At 48.0% G+C, this 11,558-nt stretch overlaps 1 protein-coding gene across 1 annotated transcript in view; it reads right to left on the bottom strand.

Moving 5' to 3' along the window:
* The window catches only part of TCEA2 (transcription elongation factor A (SII), 2), a 43,808-nt gene that overhangs the window by 9,451 nt on the left and 22,799 nt on the right, over positions 1–11,558 (bottom strand). The window contains exons 4-6 of the mRNA XM_015424878.1: positions 6,344–6,468; positions 3,397–3,453; positions 1,768–1,922 (exon numbers count right to left, since the gene is read on the bottom strand). Of these exons, the coding sequence (XP_015280364.1) occupies positions 1,768–1,922; positions 3,397–3,453; positions 6,344–6,468 (337 nt within the window). The remainder of the gene's footprint in view (positions 1–1,767; positions 1,923–3,396; positions 3,454–6,343; positions 6,469–11,558) is intronic.

The following is an 11,558-nucleotide window of genomic DNA, read 5'->3' as shown; positions in this document are numbered from 1 at the left end:
TCTCTCTCTCTCTCTCTCTCTCTCTCTCTCTCTCTCTCTCTCTCTCTCTCTCTCTCTCTCTCTCTCTCTCTCTCTCTCTCTCTCTCTCTCTCAGACAAGTAAATCTCATTAGCAACAACAACAAACTTATTCACGGCAGAAAGCCAGCACTCTAATACAACAAACTAACTCAAACTAAATTCATACAACCACAGGCATAAATGAAATATATAAAGCGAACATCAAATAGAGCATGCATGTAAAACCTGCTAAGTCCTGTAACAGATTACATCTATTGATATCATTAGCAAACAAATAAATATCATTGGACAAACAGATATCATTATCAATAGCCGTTTTTACCCCTTCTGTTTTTATTTTTGGCGGTCTCGTTTAATGTTAATAAAAAACAAATGTGCATATTTAAAAAAAATTTAAAAACGTGCGTAATATTTGTTCGTGCCTTGCGGCTCTCAGACATGTGATGTTTATTCTATGTGGCTCTTACACTGAGCAAGTTTGGCCACCCCTGACATATGGTGCGCGAACCACACATTTGTCCAAGGCAAAACAATGGGGTATTCGTGCTGTCTGTAAAGAACAACAGCACCTGTAGCACACGACTGTATTGTCATCCACAACATAAAATACGATTTCCCATCTTCTTTCCCTCGAAATCGTGACCCATCTCCAGCCTGATGCTATCACCCAAACCTCTCTGCAAAGACCTCTTCAGTTCTAGACAGATTCGGGTGGGTGGCCGTGTCGGTCTGAAGTGGCAGAGCAAAGTTTGAGTCGAGTGGCATGTTTAAGACCAACGAAGTTTTATTCACGGTATAAGTCTTGAGTTAAAACTCACAGAATCACAGAGTTGGAAGGCACCTGCAGGGTCATCTAGTCTAACCCCCTGCACAATGCAGAGAATTCACAAATAGCTTCACCTCCCCACCCCCAGCGACCGCTGTTCCATGCCCAGAAGATGACAAAAAACTTTGTTGGTCTTAAAGGTCTCACTGGACTCCAACTGGACTCACTGGCAGTCTTTAAGCAGTGGCTGGACAAACACATCAGGGATGCTCTAGCCCAGGGGTGTCAAACATTCGACCCGGGGGCCGGATCAGGCCCCCGGAGGGCTTCTGTCAGGCCCACAGTGGAACTGGCTGTCTTCCGCTTCTTCTTCCAGTTCTGCTGCTGCTGCATCATCGTAGGTTTGCAGCTTACAGATGCACACCTGAACAGCATACTCGAGATTGCAACAGCACAGACATTTTGATGCAATAATTCAGAGCAAGGGGTGTCAGTTATCAGACACGGTTAAATAAACAAAATATTGCAAGCATGCTAAAGTTTTAAACATGTTTTTATTTTAAGTTAAAAAAAACCTTTTTGTGTCCTTTATAAAGTTTCTATCTCCGCTACCTGGCATTACATTTTATGACACACGTGGTCCAGCCCGACAAGGTCTCATTTATGTCAGATCCGGCCCTCATAACAAATGAGCTCGACATCCCTGATCTAGGCTGATCCTGCATTGAGCAGGGGGTTGTACCGGATGGCCTGTATGTCCCCTTCTGACTTTATGATTCTAACTTTGTTCTGCTTTTCCATTCTACATACAGAATTTTTCACCCTCTGTGTCGCTGCAGCGGATGTATTCATTCACCCCAGTCCGTTGCAGCTATTGATCGCTCTGCTAGCAGAGGCTGTGGGAGTCTGGAGCCAATAAAAACCAGGCACTTGGACCTTCAGACTGATTCAGCTGCAGCTCCCTCCCTGCCCCCGTCTCACCTCTGAGGTCATCACCGCAATTTGCTCTGGAGTGATCACTCCGCATAAGACATTCTTCCGGAGGTCAGGGTTCTTGGAGTCCTTCAGATTGGAGATACGGCTCCTGACCCGGTTTTTGTACTTCAAGTCTGTGTTCTTGACATCTTGGTATATGAGTTCAGAGGCTATTAAGGAGCATCCGTCGTTAAGAGGCTGCTGCTTGCCCTGCTTCCAGACCTAACACACTAGCAGACCTAGTCCCCCAAAGGGCCTGGACGAGGATGCTTTCGTGCATCAGCAGACAAACTCCAGGACTTCTCAAGTATTATAGGGGAGGTTTTCTTCCTAGATCAGTGGTGGCGAACCTACGGCACGGGGGCCAGAGGTGGCACTCAAGAGACCTCTCTGTGGGCACGCGTGCCATCGCCCCAGCCAGGCCCAGACTGTCATTAAAGTGTCGAATTCTCTGCCAAATAATTTTAAGTCAATGAAAGCATTTGGGATTGCTTTCCTTACTTTGTTCGGATCATCTTAAGTTAATGTATGAGTTGTTTTTTTCTAAAGTAAAACTTCAGTATTCAGGTTAAATTGCCGTGTTGGCACTTTGCAATAAATAAGTAAGTTTTGGGTCGCAGTTTGGGCACTCGGTCTCTAAAAGGTTCGCCATTACTGGCCTAGATCCCCTTGAGAAGTACCGTAGTTGCCAGAGCAGTGCTTCTGCTGGAGATAGATCTCGATGGGTTGCCATGTTCGTCTGTCTGTAGCACTGTGAAAGGACAAGAGTCCAGCAGCACCTTCAAGAAGAATGAAATTTGTGGCAGGCGACGAGCTTTCGTGAGTCACTGCTCACTTCTGCAGACCATATGGTTTCCCCCCCCTTCCCCGCCCCCCGCCCCCACTTGGCAGCCCTACAGAAATCTGAAATGCCCAGTGTCATGATCTGGGCTGTGCAAGTAAAGGCCTAGCAGGCCCAGGAAGCCTGACTAGCAGTGGGAGGAGGCCAGACCTACAACTCCCAGAAGCCCCTGAGAGGTGTTGGTGCCAATTTTAGCCAATCACAGAGAAAGGGGACTTATAACAAAAGAGCTGGCACAGAAGAAGAGCTGTTCTTACTTCCAAGAGAGGAGGCCCGGAGGAAAGGCTGCTGCTGGGAGAGACCCTCACCCTGAGAGGAAGGGTAAGTAGACTTAGGCCCAACTGAAACCGTAAGCTAGGGACTGTGAGTCTAGTCACGTTAAGGCCTTTGGTTTCTTTTCTCTTCACCAAGCCCTTATTGCTATTGCTATTGCACCTTGTTTGTTTCACATATTTGACTGACCTCCTATAAAAATAAACTTCTTTGTTGTTGTTCACTCTGCCTGCTCCTCGCGCCTATTATTCGGCCAAAAAAGGGAGGTCTGAAGGTCTTGGGAGGGTGCCTCTGGGCCTTCTCAAGGGAACCTAAAACCAGAGTGGTGGCAGCGTCAGGTGACACCCCACCTGAGCCATGACACCCAGGATTCCCTAGGAGAAGGCAGTTTTGTTAGTCTGATTTACACAAGTGGCGGTGGAGAGAAAGCGGAAAAATATAAGGACCACTAGGAGCTTGCATTTGATATGTCAGTCGCTCACAGACGGCCCGTCCCGATACCATAAACAATGCAAGGATATACTCTTCAATCTGGGCAGCGAGGTGCTCGCAGTCGGCACCGATGGCAACGTGGTCATCTAGGGAGAAACAAAAACAGGGTGACCAGGAAGTACCCTAAGTCAGGTAATGTGACGGACCGCTGCTTTATTCCCAAAAGAACAGAATGCGAGTCTTGGCCTCGGGGCTTCAGACTCAGGTTCCACCTGCACAGTTAGGGCCAAACTGGACATTACAGCAGGCACACGGATCAGATCTAGGGCTGCCCACACCTTTTTAGAGAAAAATTCAGTCATTTTAAAAAAATGCCGTGAGGCCCATGGCAGTGGGGCCAGGTGATCTCGTTCTCCCCCCCCCCCACACACACACCTTTTTAAGTGCTGAAACGACCATGAGGACGGCGCTATTTTGGCACTTGAAAAGGCGCGGCAGGGAAACTAGATTTCCTGGTCTCACCGTGCCATGGGGCTCCATCATTGTTTATTTTATTTTATTTTTATTACTTTATATACAGAAAGGGGGGGAAGGGGAAAGGAGGAGGAAAAGAAAAATACAGAAATATTTTAAAATCCCAATTTAGCATTCTGCATTTCTTCTCATTACAATTTCACAACTACGTCATCTGTCACTCCTATTATTCTTGACTTATTTTTTTAATACTTGGGTTTTAACCAGTCATAATAAAACGCCCCCCAGGGTCCCATAAATTCTTTCTTCCATTTTTCCTTTTAATATATTAGTCAACTCGTCCATTTCAGTGCATTCCATAATCTTGAATATCAACTCATGTAGCATTGGAATCTTCAGTGTCCTCCATCGTTGTTTAAATGACCACGTTCTTGTTTAAAATGGTGTGGACTGCCGTGAGTCTGACCTGTGGCCGTCATAATGTCTGGCTCTCAGGTTAGAGTTGCCAGTCTCCAGGTGGATCAGGCGAGGCAACAAGGGCAACCATGAAATATTAACTATGGGAAAAGTCACACATTCCACAGACTTCAGGATCTATCCATGGAAACAAATCCGTATACACAATTCATTCCATGCATATCAGCAGGGCTTTTTTTGTACTAAAAGCCCAGCAGAAACCCATTAGCATAATAGGCCACACCCAATAGCAGAAACCCATTAGCATATTAGGCCACACCCCTGACAGCATAGCTCATTGGCATATTAGGCCATACCCCATGCTTTCTCTTGGCTTGCCTGGGTGCCCTGCCCTTGGAGGGTAGGGAAGGCAGTTTAAACTGCCTTCCCTTGGCTTGCCCGGGCGCCCTGTGGCTGTGGGGAGCCCGGGCAAGCCAGCCCTTGGACAGGCCGGGGAAGGCACGGGGAGGCATTAAATGCCTCCCCAATCCTTCCAGGGCCCCCCCTGGCCCGTTCGCCTCAGGGGTCGCTCTCCAGGCCTTCCCTCTGTAGCCATGCACGCAGAGGTTTTGGCTGTAGTGGGCGTGGCCAACTCTGAAGCCAGCCGGAACTCCGTTCCTGTGCGTTCCTGCCCAAAATAGCCCTGCGTATTGGTATCATATCCAAAATTTCAGAAAACATTCGGGTGCAAGGGAGCTGTTCGGGGGCGGGTCTCCCCCCACCAACTAGCTGGCCGGTGGCAGACTGAAAGCCCCGAAAGCGAGGGAACCCCCCCTCCCACCATCTCCAGGGATCTGGCAACCCTAGGTTTGTGGCAATATACAAAGCAACTCGACCAAGAGAGATTAAACCCAGAGGTCGATTCGGGGGAATCGCGGGGGATCGCAGGTCCCCTGGGTGAGGTGCGGGGGGCGGGGCACATGACGAAACCCCGCCCCCTGCTTCCGGCTACCCCGCTTCCGGCCCTCATTCAGCCAGGAGGAGGCAGGAGAAGAGGGAGGGTAAGTTGCTTCCTCCCCGCCTCTCCCCACCCCTGCCTGCCTGGGGCCAGGGAGGGCCTTGGCGGGGCTTCCTCGCCCTCCCACCAGCCTTGCAGGTCCACCGCCAGGCCCCTGATGTCAGGGGGTGTGGCATATGCTAATGAGTTATGCTAATGAGTTCCCCTAGCTCTTTTTCTACGAAACGACCCCTGATTAAACCACAATAATTGAATGAGTCGGAAATAATAATCTGGTTTCTAATAACAACTGCCCATCAGTATCGTCTACGGCAGCTTCCCTGCACATGTTTTCAGAGGGAAATGGGTGACTGTTCAGACAAGAAGCTTAGGATTTAACAGTAGTCATTACAAACTTTTCCAAATAAATTAGCTGTTGTAGGATTTCCGGGTTGTGTGGCTGTAGTCTTGGCATTGTAGGACCTGACGTTTTGCCAGCAGCTGTGACTGGCATCCTCAGAGGTATAACATAGAAAGATGGAGTACTCTCTGTGTCAAGGTGAGATGAGAATGGTAGGCAGGTGATTTATATCTCCTCAGGAAGGTGGGGTAGGGCTGAGTCATTCTCTTGTAGACGTTCCCCAGGCTGTGAACATGCTAATGGAGCTTTCCTTGAAACAGAGAGTACTCCATCTTTCTGTGTTATACCTCTGAGGATGCCAGTCACAGCTAATGGTGAAATGGCTGGCCCTACAGTGCCAAGACCACGGCCATACAACCCGGAAAATCTACAACAGCTAATGAACTCCGCCCGTGAAAGCCTTCGACAACATATTTCCAAAGAAAGGGGTTTTTTCCCCCGTAACATCCAGATTCAGAGATGTCACACATGAAGCTGCCTTGTACTGCATTAGACCCCTTGGTCCACCAAGGTCAGTATTGTCTAGTCAGACCAGCGGTTGGCTCTCCAGGTCTCAGGCAGAGGTCTTTCAAACCTTCAACTACCTGGTTTTTTTTAACTGGAGATCCCGGGGACTGAACCTGGGACCTTCTGCACGCAAGGCAGAGGCTCTTCCACTGAGCTATGGGCCCTCCCCTTATGAGACTGTCGATGGGAGGAGGAAACGGGGGGGAAGGGCTGCCCAACACTCATTCTCCTGGCTACTCACTGTCTGTCTGCAGAGCAGAGGTCAACATTTCTCGGCATTTGTTGCGCACGGTGTCACACGTGACAGGCACCGGTGGGAAGCTGGTGATTTTGGGAGTCGTCGGGGTCTTCGGAGGGTCCTGCCTTCTGTCGGGGCAACAAGAGAAACTAAACTTGTCAGAAGAATTACTCAGCGACTTTCAAATATGGGAGGGAGGAATCAAGAATTTAGGCCTTGCTGGTATCGATTCGGATCGGCTTTGTCAAAATCGACGGTCAGGACTTCTTCGTGGTACTCATTGCCACAGGATGCGGTGAAGTCCACTAGTTTAGGTGCCTTTAAAAGATAATAATAATAATAATAATAATAATAATAATAATAATATACTTTATTGTCATTGTACATAGTACAACGAAATTAAAGGTGCAATCATTCGGTGATCTACAACCATACTCAGACACTCACACAACCATTCACAACCATCCCATAACTCCCTTAAGGTTCACATTGCAACTTAAACCACCAATGTTAGACAAATTCATAGAAGAAAGTGTATCAATGACTATTAACCAATGACTATTAGCCTCCAAGAGGAGAAGGAGGAGGAGGAGATTGGATTTACACCCTGCCCTTCACTCGGAATCTCAGAGCAGCTTACAATCCCTTCCCCTCCCCACAACAGACACCCTGTGAGGTAGGTAGGGCTGAGAGAGCTCTTTCGAGGACTGCTCTTGAGAGAACAGCTCTGAGAGAACTTGTGACTGACCCAAGGTCATGCCAGCAGCTGCATGTGGAGGAGTGGGGAATCAAACCCAGTTCTCCCAGATTAGAGTCAGCGCTCTTAACTACTACACCAAACTGGCTCTCAAACAGCTTAATGGGACTTCTGTATTCAGAGGCAATATATCTCCAAACGCCATTTTCTAGGGCAGAAACAAAAAGGAGATGTCCATGCCCTTCATTTGACTTTCGATTCTTATTTGACTTTCGATATATTACGGAATATTTAACTTATTTATATCCCACATTTCTCCCCGACGGGGACCCGGAGAAGCTTACATCGTTTGCCTCTCCTCCATTTTATCCTCACAACAACCCTGTGAGGTGGGTTAGGCTGAGAGGGTGTGGCTGGCCTGAGAGAGCGTGAGTGGCCCAAGGTCACCCAGCGAGCGTCCACTGCCGAGCATGGATCTGAACCTGGCTTTCCGAGATACTAGCCCAACACGCTAGCCATCTCGCCAGGCTGGATTTGTGGGCTTATGAATCATCTGAGAAAGTCGGTTTTGGCTCACAAAAGCAGCTGAAATGCTCGTTGATCTTTTTGAGTTGCCGCAAACCTCTCTGATCTGGGCTGCAACAGACTACCCCTTCTTGGGTGTATCAAGTGCTGGTGGGGATTTACGACAGCTGTTCTAGGTGCCCACATTCATCAACGGCACCTATTGTGCCGACGGAGAGGACATCACTGGCCTCTCTGTATTCCACTGTTTTGACTTGCCTCGGTGAGGGCGACCATACAGGGCTCTTTTTGTAGAAAAAGACCAGCAGGAACTCTTTAGCATAATAGGCCACACCCAACAGCAGGAACTCATTAGCATATCAGGCCACACCCCCAACTGCACCGCTCATTAGCATATTAGGCCGCACCCTCATGTTGTCAGAAGTGTGGCCGTCCAGCCACACCGACCTTTTGCTTCTTATTCTCTTTACCTTGTTTGTTGTCCAAACCCAGGGCCTTTTTTGTAGCAGGAACTCCTTTGCATGTTAGACCACACACCCCTAATGTAGCCAATCCTCATGAGTTTCTGCCACTGGGTGTGGCCTATGATGCTAATGAGTTCCTGCTGGGCGTGGCCAACTTGGGAGCCAGCCGGAACTCCGTTCCTGTGCGTTCCTGCCCAAAAATAGCCCTGGCGACCAAGGCAATGAGGGGGTTGGAGCACCTCCCCTATGAGGAAAGGCTGACGAGTTTTCACTTTAGAAAAGAGACGACTAGAGGGGGGGGGGACATGACAGAGGGTTATATAATTATTACCACCATCGATTCTAATTATAGAGCCCTGGCCCTTGGCGTTGACATCTAGCCTGTGCCGTCGCTCGCATTAGGATGAGCACTGAGCAGAATAAAGGTTAGACCTTTGTATGCACTCTTAACAGTGCACTATCTTAAGCAATTAATTAAACATAGAATTCAATCACAGAATTCTATCATAGAATGTTTAGAGCTGGAAGGGACCGTGCAGGTCGTCTAGTCCAACCCCCTGCACTCTGCAGGAGCAGAGCCGAAAGATAGCCTTACAACATACCCGAAATATGGTCGTCCAGCCTCCGCTTGAAAACGTCCAGCGAAGGAGCCTCCACCAGCTCCCGAGGCAGACTGTTCCACTGCTCAACCACTCTTACAGTTAGGAAGTTTCTCCTGATATTCAGCCGGTAACGATTCCCTTGTAATTTCCACCCATTAGACCTAGTCTTGCAATCCGGAGCCAGAGAGAATAGATCCGCTCCATCTTCTACATGACAACCCTTCAGATACTTGAAGGCTGCAATCATGTCCCCTCTAAGCCTTCTCTTCCCCAGGCTAAGCAGACCCAACTCTTTCAGCCTCTCCTCGTAAGATTTTCCTCATAAGACATCACCAGCACTTTATGAAATATTTATGAATTATTTATAATGGAACTGTTTTCAGATGACTGTATGTGGATTTTAATTGTTATTTATTTATTAACCAGTGTAAGCCGTCCTGAGCCGACAGGGTACAAATTAAATAAATAAATAAAAGTAAAATGCACGCGGTCGAGAGAGTTGACAAAGTGACATTTTTCTCCCTCTCCCAAAAGACTAGAACTTGAGGGCATCCAATGAAACTGTTGGGCAGTAGGTTCAGGACAGACAAAAGGAAGCACTTTTTTTACACAAGTGATTAAAATGTGGAATTCGCTGCCGGAGGATGTCGTGATGGCCATAAAAATAAACATCATTAAATGGGGATTAGATAGATTTATGGAGGATAAGTCTATTAATGGCTACTAGCCCTGGTGACTGAGGGGAACCTCCATGTTCAGCGGTACTAAGCCTCTGAATCCCAGAGCCAGGAGGCAACATTAGGGGAAGGCCTTGGCCTCTCTGCCCTGTGGTTGGACCTCCAGAGGAACTGGTTGCCCATGGTGTGAGACAGGATGCTGGACTAGATGGACCAGTGAGCTAATCCAGCAGAGCTCTTCTTACGTTCTTAAAAAGAAAAAACACATCTTTTGCAAGTGTCTCCTCACCTAATGCTGAATTTTAGCACAACAGCTGTTCTGAGAATCAGACTGCAGGTGGCAGGGAGCAGAGATTTCAAGTGAAAATTAAGAAGAATTTATTCACAATACGAACAATTCAGCCTGGGGACAAGTTCCCAAGAGGCAGGGCTATTTTGGGGCAGGAACGCACAGGAACGGAGTTCCGGCGGGCTCCCGAGTTGGCCACGCCCAGCAGGAACTCATTAGCATAATAGACCACACCCAACAGCAGGAACACATTAGGATTGGCTACATTAGGGGTGTGTGGCCAAACATGCAAAGGAGTTCCTGCTACAAAAAAAGGCCCTGGGTTTTGACAACAAACAAGATAAACAGAATAACAAGCAAAAGGTGGGTGTGGCTGGATGACCACACTTCTGGCAACATGGGGGTGCAGCCTAATGTGCTAATGAGCTGTGCTGTCAGGGGTGTGGCCTAATATGCTAATGAGTTCCGGCTGTTGGGTGTGGCCTATTATGCTAATGAGTTCCTGCTGGGCTTTTTCTACAAAAAGAGCCCTGCCCAGGAGGCATTTTGAACTGTCTTTCCCTGAAGGTGACGGATTATGTAAGAGCTAATTCAGGTTCATTGAACCTTTCTAAACGGCAGACGGTTAGTCTTGACCACTAGAGGTCCCTCTCAGCCAACCCTACACCAGAAAATTAAACTGGTTTCATAGTCATTCCTCCTCCCCAGGGAACTCTGGGACTTTCAACACTGCTGGGGGGTGGGGGAATGATATTAGACACTGCTGACTTCAGCAATGCGAAGGCCCCGCAAAAATTTCTGCCCTCCTGGCTTTTTCTTCTTCTTTTTTCTGACAGAAAAGTTGGGAAAATTGGGAGTGCGCTAAAAAAAACCCTCTTATGAAAGATTTTCTCTTTTAGAATGAGTAAAATGCTTCTTTATGGCAAGGTTTTCCCCCCACTCAGAATGTATAGCATGAAAGACATTTGAGAACTTTTCCAACTTTTCCAGTGGGAAAATTGAAAACTTTGGGGGAACACCGGGGGCGGGGAGACTCTTTCATACTATATTTTCAGGATTTTTTAAAGAAACTATAAGGCAAGGCGTCCGGGCACGAATTGGATGACAAGATTTCAGGAAGCTACCATGGAGGTTACGATCTACCCATCTTGGGTAAATTTGTATTGTAAACTTGTTACTGTATTTTATTGTAATTTATTGTTTTACTAGCAGTAAAGCCCGTTGTGGAAATAAATACAACGAGATCTAGAAAGAGGCTCTGGGGGAGTGCTCTGGCTTTGGGCAAACAGTGTCATTTTGCTGTGGTGACCTCAGCAGGGTATAATGACAGAGTCTACTGTTTTCTCCAGAGGAACTGATCTCTGCTCCCTGAAGAGCAGTTGTAATTTTGAGTGATCTCTAGCCCTCACCTGGAGATTGGCAACAATTGTTACCCAGGACGAAATGGCTGGTTTGGAGGGTGGAGTCTATGGCATTCTACCTGTCTGAGGTCCCACCCCTCCGCAAACCCCACCCTCTCCAGGCTCCACCCCTCAAATCCCCAGGAATTTGCCAGCCTGGGGTTGGCAACCCCATCTCCTTCCCAGCTAACCATCAACCTACCATTATCTGCCCCTTTGACTTCAGCTGACGTCCGCCCTCCCTTCTGCAGAGCAATTGTAATTTTGAGAGGTATCCAGCTCTCACCTGGAGATTGGCAACAATGGTTCCCCATGAGGGACTGAGTGGTTTGGAGGGTGGAGTCTATGGCATTGTACCTGTCTGAGGTCCCACCCCTCCTCAAACCTCACCCTCTTCAGGCTCCATCCCTCAAGTCTCTAGGAATTTCCCATTTGGAGTTGGCAACGCTATCAGGACTGGCCCCAATGTGTTTTCTCCCAAAGGCCAAAATAGGTGACAGGACCTAGCTTAATTGCCTACCAACAGGCACTGAGGGGAAAGTAGGGTTGCCAGCTCTAAGGAGG

This window comes from Gekko japonicus, unplaced genomic scaffold, assembly GCF_001447785.1.
Source record: "Gekko japonicus isolate JY-2015 unplaced genomic scaffold, Gekko_japonicus_V1.1 scaffold2894, whole genome shotgun sequence".
Lineage (NCBI taxonomy): Eukaryota > Metazoa > Chordata > Lepidosauria > Squamata > Gekkonidae > Gekko > Gekko japonicus.
Note: the sequence above shows the minus strand (reverse complement) of the source record. Positions and strands in the feature narration are given on the sequence as shown.